We start from the raw sequence: 20,482 nt of genomic DNA, 5'->3' as shown, positions 1-20,482 counted from the left end.
CCAAATGTGGGATTCATGTAAAAAACGGGATCTTTGTCAAATTGAATATATTATACAAAATGGAGTACAAATTGGATCTTATACTTAATCGACAGAGGATACTAAATGACTCATTTTGGATTCCTCTTGCTCTCTCTGTGATTGGCTAACTGGCTTAGCTGCTGATCCCCTGTTGGTTGATGCCTCAAAATCAGAGGTGGGTTCAATGCAGATGCTGCAGAAGTCGCTTAGACCGTCTAAGGGAAGGGCATCTTGAGTCTTGCAGGGCACTCACTTTTACCATTAAGGCACATTTCTAAATTAGTTTTCTTTGTGAAGACAGAAGTCTGAGGCTGTCATCTGTCTTTGAGACGAGTACGTCAGGAATGTGTGACGAAGGGCTTCAACCTCTTACACATGTCCTCGGTGGGTGGAAAAGGGGACCCCTCTTCGTACAGATGTCCAAAAGGACTCGCAGTGATGACTCTGGGATGTTCAGGGGAGGGGTTCATTCATCCCTATAGACTGTCAAGGATAATATCTATAGTTTCGTCGACAGGGACATTTATAAAAAGAGATTCCTTAAAGACTATAGCTGCATGGGATGAAGGGGGTCAGAGTATGGTTTAGGCGTTTTGCTAAGGCATAAGTAGGTGCAGGCTTCTGCCTGATGATTGGGAGGATGGAGTTACTCCTCTTTATGATTCTTTACATTACCATATACTATAGGTAACCTAATCCTAAGTCTCCTTGGAATGGGGGAAGATGCACAGACTAATGATATTATTGGCATCCCGCTTGATATCATCAGTTGGGTTGCAGGAAAGCCATTTGAACTTGGAGGAGTCTCCCAGGACTCTGTTGGACTGTGGTGTTCCTAATTCCAAAAAGAATGTCACATTGAAGCAATATTAGACCATCTTTGAATAGGTCATACTCATTTTACCATAGGTATTTGACTACCTAATAACCTATGACCCAATCACAGAAAAAATGCAGAATAACACTCACAGCTAAACACAGTTTATGTGATTACCCAGTTTTCAACCAATAATATATGTAAAGTTTGGAAGCCAATCTGCAAGAGAAGTTTTGTCAGTAGAATTTAACATTTTAATAAATAAGATTTCAAATATTTACCAAGAACAAACTTTCATCCAAGTCCTATAAGAAAAATGATTAACTCAGTGGTCTGGTTGAATTATTTATTGATGATAATTTTACATTAAAACTTATTATTAGATGTTGCTAATTTATTTTGTGTTACACAAGATTGGTTATGTTCCTTGCTAGTACTCGTAACTGTCAAAACTTTCTAGTACTTGTAACAGTTAAGAGTCTTTTTTTAGTAGTTTTCCTCATGACACTGGAACAGAATAATCTCTTTTTATAGGTAATGTTATTTAATACCCAAAAGGCTTATAACAAAATTTGCTTCACTTCTGATGAAATTAACCTTAAAGTTACATAAAAATTAGCATATTGAAGTTGTTTGATATACTAGGCCTATAAAAAAATTTATCAGAAAGATTTCAAAACATTAGATAAGCTGTGATATTGGCAACATACTTGTCATTGTCAGTGTTCAGAGGTCTACAGATGATCACCAGGTAGTGGCTGGTGGTAAGTTCTGATATGGAGACTTTGTTTTAGATTTTTCAGTATCTTTTTGGAAGGCACGATATGTATAAAATCACTGTCACCAGTGATGAGGAAAAGCTACTAGAAATGTGGTCACCTATGCCATGCTCTTAGCTGAAAAAAAGACCTGTATTATTCATTACATGAAGACCAGTGTGGTTGTGTGTGTGCATTTGTCATTTATGAAGAAACATTAAAGCCCTAACACTTGAATACTGCAGTTAGTTGCTTTGATGCTGTTATTGTTGTAAAGAAAAAAAAAAGGTGTTTTGAAAGTTTTGAGATGTATTTTTCAAAGGTTTGATGGATTTTGGTATAATCCACTACCCTTACAGGAATCCCTATGTATTGACTCAAAAGAACATTTATCTTTGTAGAATGTGAAGTAGCCATTTTATTGTCTACACTCACTTGCATTGAATTTTTTTGTTGTTGTTTTACCAGGTGTGATGTTATTATCAACTTATTTGATAAAGCCAGTAGAGTGCAGGTGCTGGAAGATGTTTGTGACGACTGTGGATCACAGTGTGTTACTGTGGAATACAGAGAGGTAATGAAAAATTAGGTTCACATAATCATCTCTTAATTATGTACTTCATATTATTTAGTTAGAGGTTTTTCTTCTACTTAGTTTATCAATAATCTGTTTAATAAAATGTCTTGTTTTTTCTCACTATCAGTAAGTTATTAGTAACAACTTTTGATGAAATACTAGACAATATGTTTTATAGAAATATTTCCCTCACCATTTTAATGCTAGTGCAAATTTTATTTTTAGGGCAAAAGCAAGCTCAAGGATGGACAGTTGACTGCAACTGGATGTATTTTCTGCAGCTGCACTCTCACTCCTCTCGTTGAAAAGCATAGAGCTTCTCAGGAAAGTGGGCGTGGTAGAGGGAGAGGAAGAGGGGGACGTGGTAGAGGAGGTCCTAGAGGTGGGAGAGGAGGTGGAAGAGGCAGCCGAGGACGGGGAGGTGGAAGGGGACGTAGATAGCTTTCATTGTAGTCTATTAAATGTCTATTTATATTTCTTTGTAATATAAGTGTGCAGTAAGTGTAGCAATAGTATTTATGAATACTATAAAATTTAGGAAATTATAGGTGGTCCATAGCATATGATGATCAGGTTTTACATAGGAGACTAAAGATTTTATTTTATTTTGTTTAGGCTCTCTAGTGTTTTATAAGTCATTTGCAAATATTGTAATTGCTTGTTTACTGTTTCCATTAAATATTTTGATATGTATATTGCTGTTTATTTTTTCCATCATTTAAGTTCTAATTTCATTGTATTGAAACATTTTAAAATCTTTTTCATAAACAGAATAAAGAGCCTTTCTTTGATGGGTGGACAGTTTGGCCATATAGGAACTTATAAGTTTGGAAGTATTGGTTGGTGCATATTTTGGAAAGTGGAGATTGGATGGAGCCTTTATAAGGTTAAGAAACCTCTTTGAATCTTCTGCCATTGTCTCATATTTTGCAATGACATCATAGTGAATACCACATGGATAGCAGCTGTCGGCATAAGATTTCCAGTGCTCGTCGTAATTACTTCTTGATAAGTTTATGATGTAAGTTACAAATTCAGAAAAAGTAAGGCCATCTCCTGATACTGGAATTTCAGATGTATTGATATTTTTACGGTAATTTTTCATTATGTGGTAAGCATAATTTTTTTTATAATGTGTGCTGCCTTTTCCTTCAAACTTGTCCCTAAAGGCTGAGATAAGGCGTTCATAAGGATTTCTTACAACTATAATTTTGGAGTAGGTAAGTAGCTTTTTTTGGAGAGTGGAGATCTGAAATATAAACAGTAAAAGTTTAGAATTGCATCTCTTAAGTGTGTTCAGATACATTCTATAAATGCTAATTTGATACAATGTTGTTTAAATGATTCTGTGAGATAGCTTATTGATATTCATAATTCTGTCAAGAAAGTTAAAAGAAATCGTAAGATCTCTGGACCTTTGTAAAGCTTGTCTGTGGTGCTTCACACTCAATTTCTGCTAACCACCTATGGGCTAAGTAATATTCAACTTTTGATTGCACTATATAATTTTAATTTATGCCTTCACAAATACAAACCTTCGTTCTTTACATAGGATTTTGCTTGCAAGCACGGTGGCCATTTAACATTCAAACAAGATCATTAACTACCAACAGTAGTTGGGGAAGCCCTGGGTTTGTCTGCACTCCACTTTGCTTTCAGCTGCCATCATGCGAAGATGTCTCTGGGCTTCTTTGCCCAACTCCCTTCTGCCCTCTGTTTTTGCATTTTTTGTTTGAAATAATTTTGTGGTTTAGTTGTTATATATACAAACCCCTCAATCACTAGCTATTTTTGGAAAGGAAACCGCAGGGTTTAGGTGCTGTCCAGGGAAGGACAGACCATGTATTCGGTTTCTCTCCTTCATTGAGGTTAACCATCACTCATTGTGTGGTATACCGTGACAGCAGACTCTGTTAATGGAGATCTGATTTTATGGTGCTTGTTTAGCACCATTAATTGGCGATTTATGGTACCATAACACTCCGAGTTCCAGTTATCTGTGCTTAATAGAATTATGGTGCTGTAACATACATAACTAGAGGTGCTGTTAACTGGTTATCTGCACTATAAGTGCCATAAATTGCCAAGTTTCGGTTAAGGGCGGTTTTTGCTTTGAATGGAACCCCCGCCGATAACCTGGACTGCCTGTAATAATATATAATATAATAATAATAATAATAATAAATTTTCATATACATGGAATATATAAAGTAGTATCAACAATACGTATCATACAAAATCTAGGTACACTGAGATATGATAAAAAATGATAAATCGGCAAAATCCACACAGTTGCTGAAGAAGTATAAAAGAGAGTACGTATTCATAATAATGGCAATAACAGCAATAGTATTGGGAACAGTAGTTAAATTAAACATGATAAGAATTATTGATCAAATTACATATAATTAAATTCTAGCTAGGGACCTTAGTGGTTACAGTAGTCAAATCTATGAGGCTAAATATGAAAATTGATAATAGCAAAACTATACGTACTGGAAATATAATGACAGATTCTGCTGATGACACTTTAGATCTTCTGCTTGCCCATTGCTTAGGATGCTTTGTATGAATGAATTGCTGCTATTTCTCAGTCAGCTGATCAGACTGGACATTGTTCACCTTACAATGATTTTTAAATTATCTAAGTGGTTTTCTGTGACTATCTGTGTGGCTGAGTGGTAGCAAGGAGTGTTTGTGAAGTGTTGCAGAATGTCATTGTGAACAACAGTGATACGTCTCATTGTTTCTTGCATATAGTTTGTCCAAAGGGAACACCCATATACAGTAATACCTCAGTTTTATACGATTTGAGTTGTGTGAATTTACAATAGTGCAAACTTTTCATTGGAATCTAACTAATTATCATACCCGAGTATTTCACAGACGTGAATGCAAACACAATATTTTCAAATCCTGGAGAAACCCTGCAAAAATGATTGTTTAATTTTTTATGTAATTTAAAAGTTTTCAAGCTTTTATGTGTAAATTGAATAACATTAAAAAATAATAAAAATAATTCTCTCTCTCTCTCTCTCTCTCTCTCTCTCTCTCTCTCTCTCTCTCTCTCTCTCTCTCTCCCACCAAGATGAGACAATTTTTCTGGACATGATATATTTATTAATATTTTTAAATAACTAGTATAAATAATAGTCATAATAATAATATAACTGTCATTTCAAAATGATGCGTATAAAAAATTCTTTCCCTTTATAATTCTTTTTAACTCCACTGGAAGCTCAAATTCCAGAGCTGTCAAATATGTCAAGTAACGTGACAGGACGGGGGAGTGTTGCCGATTAGCGGTCAATGATTTTTATATAATTCTCTCTCCCTCTCTCTCGCTGTATGTATGTAATCTTTACACAAACTTATATTTTTACCAACATTTATTTCTTTTTTTAAGGGTAATGTTTTAAGCTAAATTTTAAATGAAATTCCAGTAACTTTAATTTCATTTTTAAGTTAGCATTATACTTATCTAAGGACAACTTTTTTTTCTCTCTCTCTCTCTCTCTCTCTCTCTCTCTCTCTCTCTCTCTCTCTCTCTCTTTCTCATTTGTAGTTAGCAGCAGATAATTTTCAAGAACTGTATATACACTGTTCTAAAACACAGACACATAACTATGAGTTGTATTAGTCCAAATAAAAAGCACCGTTTGTTCATGAAAAGGAATTTCAGAACAAAGAGAAAGAGACAGAATGAAGTATTTCTTAAAAGTGGTTGAGAAGACTAGTAAAAATAGATCAGTTGGTCAAACGGGATAGAAGAGAGAAATGTGTTGTCCGCTTGACACACTTATATTTTTACCAACCATTTATTTATTTTTTTTTTTTAAGGGTAAGGTATTAAGCCAACTTTTAAATGAAATTACAGTAACTTTGATTATATTTAAAAGTTAGCTTAATACAGGCAGTCCCCGTGTTACAACACGGTTCCGTTCTTGAGACGCATTGTAAGCCGAAAATCGTCGTAAGCCAGAACATCATCAAAAATCCTAAGAAAACCTTACTTTTAATGCTTTGGGTGCATTAAAAACTATGTAAACTGCATTCTTATTGCATTTTTCATCAAAAAACCTCCAAATATTGATTATTTTGCATTTTTGGAGTCATATTTCTTCTGCTAGATGAGTGTTGTAGGCGTTGTAACCATGGAACTTGTCGTAAACCTGGAAATAATGTCTGATAAATATAACTGAAAAGCGTTGTAACCTTGGAACGTCGTAAGCCGAACCCTTCCTAAGCTGGGGACTGCCTGTAATTAGGGAGCATGATTAGGGTCATATATAGTGTTCAAACTCTAGAAGTAAGCATTTATTAACTTTTTTAGAGACTGTGCCAAACTTATGTCAAAATTCCCCTTGTGCAAGGGGTCTGGAACCTAACTTCGCCTCAGGGGCGTCATTTCAGATTTTTGTTGGCGGGGGCAAAAACTTTTTGGCAAGCGATGCGAGTCTAATAAGCTGAGGTTTTTTATTTTAAACTATTTTGTGTTTTTTGAAGCCACGTGAGAAAGATATTTCAGCAAAAACTATATGCTCACACAACTGTTTGTTTATCTCATCATCACTGGTAGCTAGTAGACAGAAAAGGATCAAGAAGCGTAATACTACTGAGAAATTTCATATATTTATGATAGCACATTTAAAAGGAAAACATGCTGTTACTTCTTGGGGCTTGGGGGGTGATGGGGTTAAGTTGAGGCTTGGGGCAGTATTACTGTACTGTAACAGTACGAGAAAAAGAGCAGCAGTTTCATGTCTTAGTGACAGAAAGCAAATTTCCTTGCAACCATATTGCCAGTTGCATATAGTTTACGTAGGCTCTGTTCTATGTCTGCCATTTCATGTAGGTCATCCGTGATAATGTGACCCAAATACAGAAATTCATGCACAAATTCCAGTCAATGATTTCCAAGGAAATTTTGTGATTCTGCAATCTTGGGAGCAGCAACTTGCACTGGGTTTTGGTTTTGTTGTATAAGATATCAAATTCCTCCTCTGCATATTGGTGGCAAGTGTCAATTAGTCGCTTGAAAAATTGCACTGATGGGGAAATCAGAACCCTATTGTTGGCGTAACAAACCTTAATTGTTGTTTCATTGACAGTGCATACAATTGGGAGTGAGTTCAGTTTGACATTCAGGGCATCTGTTTACGAATTAAACTGGTATGGAGAGAGAAAGCCCCGTTGCTGAAGTCCATTGAGAAAGCCAAAGGTGTACGACAATACATTACCCCACTTGACACAGAATTGCTTTGTGAAGAACCAGCAATATAAAATGCCAGTTAAATATAGGGGTGTGCTTCTTTTGCAGCTTCAAGAAGAGGTTAGATGCTTTTCTCACATCTACAAAACATAGGAAGAGAGGAGAGGCTAAGGATAGGTAATGGTTCAGCAGTTCTTTCAGGATGTAGATGCAGGTGTCAGTTGAGTGGTTTCCTTTAAATCAGAACTGGTTGTCAGTGGTGTATAGAAAAGGGAGAACTTTCATTTAAAGAACCAACTCAATTATCTTTGACACAATCACACTGATTGCAATCGGGCGATAATTGCCAGGGTCAGCTGCATCCTTTAGCTTGTTTTTGGTTAATGGTATTAACCCTTAAACGCCAACTAGACGTATTATACGTCAACTAAAATTGTCTGTCGGGTGCTTAATTGATATACGATACGTCGACTACAAAAAGTTTTTTTAAATATTCATGGATAAATAGTTATAGGCCTAATTTGCGAAAAATTTTAAATCATGCACCTTGAGAGATGCTGGGCGTTCACGGACCAAGCTGTTGTTTTGTTTAAAAGCGTTACCCAGCCGTGCATGCGCGAATTGCATTCTCGCACCAGCAAGCATCAGTGACGTGTCATCGAAGAGCGATCTCTTGCCACATTTGTGTTTTGCAGAACTTTTGCGAGTGCTAAAGTATTTGTGACGTAACAGGACGTTCACAGAGATGTCCCAACATCGTCAGGAGCATGAAAGGTGCATATTGCCTGTCGGTAGGTATCGTGTGAGGCAAGTTTTGGGCTTGGATTCTGGAGAGGGACCAAGCACCCAAGGTGACCCAGCTTCCCAACACCGTGTTGTGTGGCCTTGTGTGGCCTTGTGTGGCCAAAAGTGTCCAAGGACCACATCGTGTGCCTTTTACAACCCCTAGGAAGCATCGAGGTGTCCTGAGGGGTATTCATAGACATTTGGAAGTACTTGTTGGAGCTCGATCGAGAGAAGCTCGTAAGCCCTCATTTTTATGGCAGTTGGTCATCCAGTGACGAGGACATCACGCCCGATGTAAGTGATGACGAATATTTGTCCCCAATGTCCGTATGGGAGTCACAGCCTGAAAGTGAGTTGGAGTTTAGTGGTTTTACTGAATATGAGGGAGAGTCTGAGGAGGAGGAGGAGTTTTGTTGTTGGGGACGAAACAGAGAGCGAGGGCGAAAGTGAGGGAGATGGGCCAGTGGGGGGTGGGAGTGCGAAGCCATGCTGGAGCACGCACGCACGCACGCACACGGTCGCAACGTCGCGGCAGCCTAAATGAAGGCCATATGTCCGAAAGTGATGAGGGGTGGTCGGAGGACCCCACCCAACCTAACATGTACCCATTCACAGCAGCACCTGGAATGACCGTACCTGTTTCTCTCACTGCTATGGGGTTCATTCAGCTGTTCCTGACGTGGGAATTGCTGGAATACCTGGTTGCAGAGACAACGGAATGCGCTCGGTACTGCCGTGACGAACTGCGGACGACGTTGTCATATCGCTGGCGGGGCTGCAACCTCACGGACATGGTGCATTTTTTGAGGCTCCACATTTTTTGGGGAATGATGCCTGCTGCCGACATCAGGCAATATTGGAGGCAGAATTTTCCTTCAAGTACGCTCAATGTGTGCCCGACGTTATGGCCCGTGATAGTTTCCTGGCGTTGGACAGGTATTTCAACGCCTTCAACTGAAGGGCCATACCCCAGAATAACCCCGACTGCCTCATCTTAGTCCGCCCAGTGTTGGAGTGCATTCGTGAACGATGCCAGTTTCTCGTGGTTCCTACAAAGAACCTTTCTTTGGATGAGGGGATGATGCCTTATAAAGGACATCTTAGTATAAAAGTGTACAACCCCAAGAAGCCAAAGAAATGTGGTGTAAAATGTTTTTTTATTATGGAGTCCAACACTGGATACTTCGTGGACTTCTCTGTGTATTCCGGGGTCTTCTCCAAACTGCGTGACACTGTCTTTGGTCTTGTGGATTGTTTCCGTAACCAGGGATACCACTTTTATATGGATAATTATAATAACTCGGTATCCCTGGCCCAGGAACTGTATGAAGCAGGTGTGCACGTCAGTGGTACCCTTCGATTGGTGCGTGGGCCCCGAATGTCCTCAAGAGGTTTGCTAGCCAGCCGGAACATCTGGCAAGAGGAGAAACAGAGTGGCAGCGGAAGGGAGAAGTCTCTGTCATCTGTTGGAAGGGGATCCGACTCGTGCCCATGATTACAACGAGTCATGAGCCCATCCAAGAAGAGATCGTGCAGCGGAAGAAGACACGTCTGCAGGGCCGAGTTACGTATGAGGAGTTTTGTGCCCAGCAGCCTACTGTCATTGGGCACTACAACAGGCAACAGACACATGGGAGGAGTTGATCTCTTTGATCAACTCATCCAGTATTATCCCTTTGCCAGAAGAACCAGGAGGTGGACACAGAAGCTCCTCAAATACATACTTCAGTTGGCCCTCCAGAATGCCTACATCCTCTGCTGTGGGTACAATTCCGACCTCCGGAGGTTGTCCCACATCCAGTTTCTCGAGGTGGCCGGGATTGCCCTCATAAGCTTCAATCCTGATGAGTGGCCTTCCATCACTGGGCCCCTGCCCCGAGCTCCAGATCTGCCCCTAGAGGAAAGGGCAGATCTTAGGAGGGCCAACCTCAGTTGTCCTGCTCCTGCTGCTGCTGCTGCCCCCCTTATTGCCACAGCCCCTGCTGCTGCCGCCGCCCCTGCTGCTGCCACCGCCCTTGATGATCCCGCCCGCTCTCAGATTTTGACTTCCTGTTGGATAGTGGACCCTGTGTGTCGGCTGCAGACAGGGGATCACACACTGGAGCTCCTAGAAGGGCGCAGGCAGAAACGGTGCCGGGTGTGCCATATGAATGGCAGAAGAGACACCCGGTACGTCTGTCTCACCTGCAAGGTAGCACTTTGCAGGTTTGGGGAGTGTGACCGCAAGTACCGTACACACTGCGGTCATATATTGGAGTGCGCCTACCCAAGGGACAATGGAGGGCACAGGGGACCGCTGAAGGGCGGCCCGTCGGCAATAAAGGTGCGCGTCTCCCTCCTCCACCTTTACCTTGTAATGTCGAGAGGAAAAAATGCAAGACTCTTCAATGGAGGAGGGAGAAAACAGTAATAGAAGGAAGAGTCAGGCTTACGAGTGAGTATTCTGCATTGATTTTATATTTAGTTTTATATTTATTACAAGTTTTGATATATCTGTATTTATTAGTGTTTTGTATATTATTTTGTTTTCTGCAAAAGAAAAGTTTTTCACCAGCATTCTTTTTAGTTATGTATTTGTACCAGAATAAAAATTTAATATTTCATATATATATATATATATATATATATATATATATATATATATATATATATATATATATATATGTGTGTGTGTGTATTTACAGTGTTCCCCCTGTATTCGCGGGGGATGTGTACCAGACACCCCCGTGAATAGTTAAAACCCGCGAATAGTTAAAACTACCGCTAAAAATGCTTATAACTGCCTATCTTGAAAGTTCAGATACCAAATGTATACCTTAAATAACATCCTACTTCAAATACGCATAAAATTACTAACCTATTACTGCATTAATCTTTGAGGTTATATTATTAATATCATTTCAAAGTCATCTTAAACATTTTACCATTAAAAATATATACCTACAGCCAATAACAGAGAGAGAGAGAGAGAGAAGAGAGAGAGAGAGAGAGCATTGAATGGCAACATCATGTATCTGACGTCAAGAGTGAAATTATGAATTATTTCTGAGACATAGAGAATAATAATGGAGAGAGAGAGAGAGAGAGAGAGTAACTCCGACTCCTTTCCCTCCGCCAATTCGTATATCAAACTGTCATTTACATCCCCGCCCACCTTCCTCCAAGTACATAAAAAGACTGGGAATTGCTATTTTTAATTAATCTTATTAATATTTGAAAATGAGTTATAAGGTAAATCATTTATTTACACTACAAAACAAATAAATATATATAAGAGAGAGAAAGAGATGTTATTGTTACTGTTTAATCTCATTAAACTTAATATTATTTGTCAACTAGTGCTGTATATTATTATTTTACCATAAAATGTAGTAATGTCCTTAAAAATATACTTATACATACATTTCCAGCTCAAACAGAGGGCGAGAGTTACCACTAGGACATACTAGTATCTCGTGTGGCAAAAGAGAGAGAGAGAGAGAGGGTTATCCTTATTTAAAAGACTGAAATGGATATATTATTGTACTCTTTAAAATACTATCACATATGAATTTTGAAATTAGTTGTATTACTATTATTATTATGCGAAAATATTAATAAACATACACATGTACCATAGAAATTCTCTCATCTCAGTAAAAGAGAGAGAGAGAGAGAGAGAGAGAGAGAGAGTGAGTGAGTTTACATGATCCTAAGAGGGCAACACAGTTGTTGGACCCCAGCCAACTCAGCTAATGATTGAATATCACTAGAATATTAGTTTTTTGCTTACCAAAAAATACCAATATATATATATATATATATATATATATATATATATATATATATATATATATATATATTAGACTGAAATTGCACAGATTTTTATGCATAACACTTTATGTAAGGCCCAATATAAAATGGTGGGAAAATTACGACAAAGTGACTCAAGCATTTCTAAGATTTTAAGCCGAGTTACCGCACACAGAGGGAAGGAAAGTTTTTTCAAAAATTCACCATAAATTGGAATATTGTGCTAGAGACTTCCTGTTTGTTGCAAAATGAAGGTAAATGATTGAATATCACTAGAATGTTAGTTTTTTGCTTACCAAAAAATACCAATATATATATATATATATATAATATATATATATATATATATATATATATATATATATATAGATATATATATATAATTATATATATATATATAATATATATATTCTATTATAGATATATGATATATATATAGCCATGGCTTCTAAGAAGACTGGAGCACACTTGTAGGACAGCCCCTTCCCATGTTTGTGTGAGCTGGACAGCTCTCCCCAACCTTTCCGGGTGTCGTCACTGTGAGTTGACAACCACCTTTGTCCTTGTTCACCTGGCAGGGCTTTGATCTCCGATTGGGCAAGGGTGCTTGCAATCCCTCCCATGTTCCCTCCTTGGGGGATTTCTGGGAGCCAGGGGTTGCACCAGCTAAGCAGGGTGGATCAGGTAGTAGAAATTGAGAGGTCCCTATACCAAAGAGTGGCTGACTCTTAGTTGGAACTGTGGCAGTGACCAATGATTGGCCTTTTCACCACAGCAAGGAACACCAAGCTCCCCCTATACTGATCCCCAGTTCCCAACTAGAAGGTGGCACTGCAGGATACCTTCCAACACCCTTGGGACAACATGGATATAATGTATATGCCTTCCTGCCATTCAGTCAGCTGAGGAAGGCCATCAGCAGGTTCTTCATTTCCCAGGGACTCTGGATGATTTTGGTGGCACCCCCGTGGCTATAGGCAGAGTGGTACACAGACCTACTCCACCTCTTAGTAGTCGTCCCAAGACAACTTCCCAAAGCCCCAACCTCCTGGTTCAGGAGCACAATAGGGGTACCATCAACGGTATGATCCCTCCATCGTCACAGTTGGAGACTATCAACTCATATAAAAGAGGGGCTTTTCAGAGTGGTTTGGTAAAGCATTCCATGAGCCTTTATGAGCCTGATCTACCTGAGTGTACCAGGCCAATTGGGTGGTCTTCTGCAATTGGTGTCACAAGAGGGTACAATCCATGCAAAACCATTGTGAGAGAGGTAGTGGATTTCCTGGTATATCCACGGGAGGAGAAAACCCTTCCATCACTGTGATGAAAGGCTACAGAGCTGCCTTGTCTCATGTGTTCATGCCTAGGGGGACAGACCTTCCAAATGCCTGGGAAATCCACTGTCATCAAACACTTCAAGAAGAATTGCCCCCATGGGAATTCAGGTCTCCTGATGGGATGTTTCCAAGGTACTCTCTTTCCTAAGGAGGACCCCATTCAAACCCCTCAGGGGTCACATATTGGAGCTGACATTGAAGACGCCAAGAGAGTGGGAGAGTTACATGCACTGTTGTACATCATGCACACGCACAGAGGAGTGGTCATCCATCTGTCTAGTATAAGTCCTGACTACATGGGGAAGACCCAGAATTCTGCAATGCCAGACCTAAAATCCGAATGGTTCACCATCCCTTCATTAAAAGACTGTTGTGGGAGGTAAAGACAAGATGGGTCTATTCCCAGTCAGACCTTAGCGGAAATATCTGAAGCATACAGCTCTTCACAGACCCGTTTGCAGAAGACTTTTCATAAGTACCAGGTGTGAGAAGAGGGAGATCTCCAAGAACACCATCTCCTGGGCATACACTGCCACAGAAGACAATGAACTTCCCCTACTAAGAACTAAAGCCCATGACATAAGGGGTATAGACTCCTCAGTTGCATACAAGAAGAACCATTCTGTCTAAAGGTGAGAATGTGGAAGAGGCAGTCAACTTTCACATCTTTCTATGAACACTTGGACACATTCACTGTGGGCGCCCAGTGGTAGCAGCCCAGTAGGTGGTATAATGGCAGTGAAGTCCCAAGGGTAGGGTTCACCAACAGGATCATTCTTAATCTCCCCCCCCTCCCCCAAGGCGTGGTGAGTACAGGTGGGGTCAACCCCAGCCTCCCACCTATTGGTTAGGCATCATCTATGAAAGTGTAAGTTTGTATTCCTGTCTATGGGTGCCCACACATAGGGGCAGGGGGTACTTTCCCCGCTCCCAAAATCCTGGAAAAATAATATATATACAGGCAGTCCCCGGTTATCGGGGGTGGGCGGGGTTATGGGGGGGTTTGGTTCTGACATCTTGATGATACATGAAAATCGCCGATAACCAAAAATCGGCGATTTATGGGGCTGCCGCTGATAACCAGAGTTTGGCGCCAATAAGCAGTTAATGGCACCTCTGTTAGGTACGTATCGGCGCATGAACTTTATGGTGATTTTCTGCACTAGACAAGCCCCATAAAACCAGATTGCCAATAAACAAATCTGCCAATAATCGGAGACTGCCTGTATAAGTATATAAAAAATGTAAAGTTCTGTATTTTGTAGTTCAAATGGTCAAAAGTGTTTGTCTTCTTGATACCAGAAACTATCCATGTATGTATTAAGATTTGCTTCCCCCCTTGGAAAATAAGTTGCGGACGCCCATGTTCCTGTCGGAACTAATACCGAATTCAAAGTAATTTGTATTCATTCCTACACAACTTCGCCTCGATCCGAACGGGAAGCAGACACCACTGGCAGAGGGATACAAAATGGCTGACCCCGTCAATAGTGGGGCTGACGCCATTGCTTCCCTCTGACTCGAAGAACCAGCAATCGTCACTGGCAGAGCAATACAATATGGCTGACCTCGGCTACCAACAAAGACAAGGCCACGAGGAGGGGGGAGGGCCTGGACAGCATGAGTAGGGGGGTAGCGAGCGTCCAAGAAATGCGTCAGCAAACCCTCCAAGGAGGGTGGACCCCGTAACCCAAGCCTCCCCGAGAGCGCCGCCATTTTGGATGCCTCCGAATCTGAAATAAAAGACTGATGAAAAAGCCTCCTCCCTCTCGGGAATCAAATAACTCCAGAGGAAGAGGGGGCGACAATCCATAAATCAGCCTGAGGGTTTCCCGATACTTCCAACGATGAATTGATGGAAGAAAAGGAAGGGGACAAAGGCACGACACTAGCATGGGGTGTGACAGCGGCAGGAGACGAACATCAAGAAGAGGAGAAGAAAAACCCTCCCACGAAAAAAAGAGTAGAAACTCTACGATGCTCCCTCTTACTATAAGATAACTTCCACTGCACTCTAGGCCACGCAGGGCATTCTGTCGTTATTGTACAAACATTAGAACAGCACCCACTGCAAGTGATGTGTGGATCAGTCGAAGACAAAGCCCAAAAAACAAGAACACGGAAAACCTGAAGTATTGGGGCACACATGTTGATGAGGCTGAGCAGGGGCAGAAGAAGGCATAATAACAGCACACACACACACTCAAACACAAGCAAAAATGGGCAATGAACCGGGTAAAGACCGAGAGAGGTCAACCGCAACTCTCTTCCAGGCGGTTCAAGAAAGACTTGACGCTGTGGCATGGGTGCGTGGTCCTTGACCACTCTTCACCCTATATACACACGCGTTGCCAGATCTCACAAGATTCCTTGCTTTCATCTGTGATTTAACCAGATCCAGCTAGGCGCTAGAATAGGGATTTTGACGAAGGAAAAATCTATTTCTGGGGGAAGACCTGTGTCGCCCGGTGAACCCGTCCCTCTTTTTCCTGGTCCCCACCCTGTAGCCAGTCCAAGCTTGGGTGCATATTCCAAGAATGAAGATGGTGGGCATGGGTGGTAGTAGTAGCGAGCGAAAGGTATAAGTGGTAGTCCTTGTAACGGCTCTTCCCTTGTGAGGGACTTTGAAAGGAATCTTCTAATTGGCAAAAGTCCTGTGATAGTGGCCTCCACTCGCCCTAGTGCTTATACTGACGCCCTTGGGTGTTCGAGCTGAAGGTAGTAACTTCAGCATTCCATTTTCGCTTTTTCTCTGGTATATTTAGAATCTATTTATACTAAGAAATGCGGGCTACAGGACCATTTCACCGGGCGACACAGGTCTTCCCCCAGAAATAGATTTTTCCTTCGTCAAAATCCCTTTTCTGGGTTCGACCTGTGTCGGCCGGTGAAATAGTATCAGAGAATTGCCATCCAAGCTTGAAAGATTCAACACAAAATGAATATAAGGAATAATGAAACTTAAAGTTCACTTAAAGAATAGATTTGATAAGCCGTGAAAGAAACAGACAAACTTATCTGAATTCTTAAAATTAAGACTTAAAATTAAGACTTAATAACTAAAAATAAAGTAATAATACAATGGAATGGCATATGAAGCAATATGACTATATACATATAGGTAAGTATGTGCAAAACAGGTGAGGAATACAAAAGGTGGTTCCCAATGCTATATACAAGTCCGGCAACGGAATGGCATGCAAACCAGCCCGGCACCATGGGGGGGAAGATTGGTAGGGAATACGAGCAAGGCAGGTAGGAAGGAGTGAGTATCAAAGAAAAAAGGAGGGGCTAGGCAGAACGAGCAATAGAAAATAGAGTTTTAGGACTCGGTCATCTCAGGGGAGACTATGGTCCCTGCAGCCACTGCTGAGAATTTAAGGGCCTCTAGATTCTTGAGATAGTGGCGTTTAAATACTGCCGGATATTTCCAACCCGTATATTTCTTCAGGTCCTCGAAGTTCATATTGTGAAAATAGTTAATCGAGGTAGCCACTGCTCGGATATCATGGACGTGCAGAACTGAATCCGGATTGGAGTTTAATAAAATAAAGGATTTGTTGTCTAATACCTTTCAAGGAAATTTTACTGCCTTTTTCTCTAATAAAAAGGGGACCTGAAGACTTTTTGGAAGTCCTGTCCAGATAGGATTTAAGAGTGATGACAGGACACAATGATGTGTCTTGTGTAAGAGGAACAATTTTCCAGGGAGCCCATCTGTTTTGTGGGTCTTCTTTCTTGGCCAAGAATTTCCGATCCGGGGATAGTAGCACTTCACCCGACGGAAGGAATTTGACGTGGTTTGGGTCTCTAGAGAGAGCCGACAGTTCAGATATTCTGGCGCCTGACGCCAGACTCATTAAGAATAATGTTTTCCTGAGAAGGGTTATATATGTGCATGAATCATTGTCAGTGTCTGAGGCTAATTTAAGTACGTCATTTAAAAACCAGGAGACTGTATGAGGGCGGTCTACTGGCCTCAGACGGGCACATGCTTGCGGAATTGAAGAGAAGTACGAATCAGTCAAATCAATGTTAAAGCCAAGCTGAAAAATCTAGAGGGTCCAGGATGGGAGCTATGTAACACGGAAGTTTGTGATTGGACTCCGTGGCGAACAGGTCTACTTGAAATGTCCGGGATTTGATTGCAAATCCAGCGGAATGACTTTGTGTCCAGGGACCACTCGACTCCAGCGGAGTCGTCCTGGATAGTGAGTCTGCGATGACATCTCTCACTCCTGCCAGATGAGTAGCTGACAGGTGCCAATGATTTTTCGTCCCTAACGAGAAAATCGCAATCATTACATGGTTTACTTTGCTCGACCTGGAGCCTCCTCTGTTTATACAATGGACTATCACTGCGCTGTCCGAGACTAACCTTATATGAACGTTTTTGGCTGGAGCCAGGCCTTTTAAAGTCAGAAAAATTACCATTGATTCTAGGACATTGATGTGGAACTGGCGGAACATCTTCGACCACGTTCCTTGAACTTCTTGTATTGTGAGTAACACCCCCAACCGCTCAGAGAGGTGTCCGTATGGACTGTCAGAGATGGCGGAGGAAATTGCAGTGGCACTGACTTGGAAAGACTCCGGCGTTCCGTCCATGGACGGAGCCTTTTCTTCAATATTGGTGGAATTAGAGAGATCTTGTCTCTGAATTTGACGATGGCTCTCTTTCGCCAGACTAGATTGATATCCTTCAGCCTGGCTTTTAACAGGACGTCTGTTATCGAGGCAAATTGCAGTGAACCTAGAATTCTCTCTTGGGTACGACGAGAAACCTTTTTGTTTTTGAGAAACTGTCTCGTAGCCTTCGCTATCTCTCTGACCTTCTTGGGTGAGAGAGATAGTTTGTGTGAGTTCAGGTCCCATTGTATTCCCAGCCATTGAAAGCGGGAAGCGGGAACGAGCCGAGATTTTTCCTTGTTTATCTGGAAACCCAGATACTCTAGAAATTCTATTACTTTGGCTGTTGCTTTGCAACACTCCTCGTCGTTGGTTGTCCAAATGAGCCAGTTGTCTAGGTAAGCTACTAACATTACCCCTTGAGCTCTTAGTTCTTGAACTATCGTCTTTCCTAATTTGGTGAATATTCTGGGCGCTATGTTGAGCCCGAATGGCATGACTCTGAATGAGTAAGCCTGTTTTCCTAGCTTGAAGCCTAGGTACGGAGAGAAATTTCTTGCTATGGGAACACGATAGTAAGCGTCTGTAAGATCTATAGAGGTGGTGACGGGCCCACGGGGATGTAAGGTCCGCAACTGTGAGACGGTCAGCATGCGGAACTTGTCGCATTGAATGTATGAGTTGAGACGGGACAAGTCCAGAATCACTCTTCATTTGTCCAAGTCCTTCTTTGGTACACTGAACAGACGTCCCTGAAACTTTAGGCGTTTGACTTTCTTTATTGCCTTCTTTTGGAGGAGATCTTTGGCATATTCTAGCAGGTCCGTCGTTGGAGTCTGGTGAAAACTGACTGATGGAGGAGGCCCTTTCTCCCATTTCCACCCTAGACCTTTCGAAACAATGCTGTGGGCCCACGGACTGAAGGTCCAATGGTCCCGGAAGAGATATAGTCTCCCGCCCACCTGCGGGCTCTCACATGTTGGTTGCAGTTCTACTTCCTCTGCCTCCCCTGAAACCCCTGCCTCTAGAGCCACTTCTTTGCTGGAAGGCACCTCTGGCTCTGCTATTTCCAGCATGCCTACTGTAGCCGCGAAATGCTCCTCGCGACTCGAAGGAGGCGTTGAAGGCTGAGGTCACCAAGGGTGTGGAGGTTGAGGGTTGTTGGGCCGGAGGAGTCTGGACCAAAACAAACTGCTGCTGTTGTTGAGCCTTGGATGTTGAAGGCTTACCAACCTGGGAGACAGGGACCGCCTGGACAACCGTCTGAGGATGAGAGGGCTAGTAAGGATGGAATTTCCTTGGCCTCTTCCTAGGTCTGGATTGGGGTCCAGGGGTGTCAAACTTCCTTTTGAAAGGAAGTCCCCAACGGACATGAAGATTCTGGTTGGCTCTAGCCCCCTCACTGAAGACGTTGTTGACCGCATCTTCAGGGAACAGGCTGGCACCCCAGATTGAAGACTTTATCAGTTTGTTCTGCTCGTGCCTTATGGAAGCATTCGCAAAGACATGCTTCCTGCAGGCTCGCCTAGCCACAATAAAGTCATACAGGTCCGACTGGAAGGCCTGCAATAGAGACTTCGCGTGGACTCGAAAAAGAGCCTCATTGGGGAACGTCGTAGAGATCAACTCAGCCGAGGTGACTGAGTTAATCGACCTACTCAGTCTGCATCTAGCTTCGAATTCCGCCTTGACTAAGGGGTCCAAAATTCTATGTAGCTTCTCGGCGAACAGGGTGGAGGCACACTCCGGGTCGAGTTTGCCCACCATGAACATAGCCGGAGTGTAAGTCCAAAACTCTACATCTCCGGGGAAGAGTAAGGAGGTAGCCTCTGTCTCTTTTAATAGAGGTAAGGGCTTATCCTCTACCGCTGCCTGTAGAGTCAATTCTGCAACTTTTGAAGTGCAAGGAGACGGAACTCCTCGCGGGGTCACAAACATTGTGAAGCTACCTTTATGAGGTGTTGACTTTGTATTGACACATTCCCATTCTGTAAGGGCGTGAACCCATGCAGCCTGAGCCTGGTCCCTAGGGTAGATGACGGTCTCTTTCAGGACCTTGTCTACCCTGACTAGCGCATGTTCTGCTAGCCTAGCATAACCCGGGAACGGAAACTGGAGGCCCTCCGGGAAGAACTCAAAGTCTTCTACCAGTCGGGTTCCGCAACCTTCAATCGTCAGTTTCCCATCTGAATATGGAGCATGCAAAGTTAACCGCCACGGGTTGCTGTTGTCAAATGGCGGCAGCTTTGACGCATCCAGTACTGTCACGGTCTGTGCCAAGGTCCCGGACTGGAGGATTCCAGACACTAATTCCTCCTGGGCTCTGATCCTCTGGGTCAGGGACAGTTTAGACTGACCCAAGGTCTCCAGGCCTGAAGCAAGTCGAGTGGGCACTGACTCAAGCTTAGTATCTACTGCTTCGCTCATCTTCATCATAAGAGGATTAGCAAACGCCTCCTGGTCAAAGCCAGACTCCGTCGGCTTAGCTCTGGAGGTCTTGGCTCTCGACCCCTTGGGAGGGGGAGAAACCTTGGAAGAGGGAGGTTTGGG

The 20,482-nt window shown here is 42.0% G+C and overlaps 2 protein-coding genes across 3 annotated transcripts in view; one reads left to right on the top strand and one right to left on the bottom strand.

Annotated features, from left to right (window-relative positions):
* Nucleotides 1-2,866, top strand: part of LOC135223660 (DNA topoisomerase 3-beta-1-like) — a gene marked incomplete at its 5' end in the record, with an annotated part of 174,629 nt that extends 171,763 nt beyond the window's left edge. Inside the window, 2 exon segments of the mRNA XM_064262318.1 lie at nucleotides 2,065-2,170; nucleotides 2,399-2,866. Coding sequence (XP_064118388.1) covers nucleotides 2,065-2,170; nucleotides 2,399-2,614 — 322 coding nt within the window.
* The window catches only part of LOC135223661 (carbohydrate sulfotransferase 11-like), a 119,818-nt gene continuing 100,506 nt past the window's right edge, over nucleotides 1,171-20,482 (bottom strand). For both annotated transcript variants that reach the window (XM_064262319.1, XM_064262320.1), the window contains one exon: nucleotides 1,171-3,422. In XM_064262319.1, coding sequence (XP_064118389.1) covers nucleotides 2,892-3,422 — 531 coding nt within the window. In that variant the 3' untranslated portion in view covers nucleotides 1,171-2,891. The remainder of the gene's footprint in view (nucleotides 3,423-20,482) is intronic.

Source organism: Macrobrachium nipponense, chromosome 10 (assembly GCF_015104395.2).
Source record: "Macrobrachium nipponense isolate FS-2020 chromosome 10, ASM1510439v2, whole genome shotgun sequence".
Taxonomy (NCBI): Eukaryota; Metazoa; Arthropoda; class Malacostraca; order Decapoda; family Palaemonidae; genus Macrobrachium; species Macrobrachium nipponense.
The sequence above is the reverse complement of the archived record's forward strand: the minus strand, read 5'-3'. Positions and strand labels throughout refer to the sequence as shown.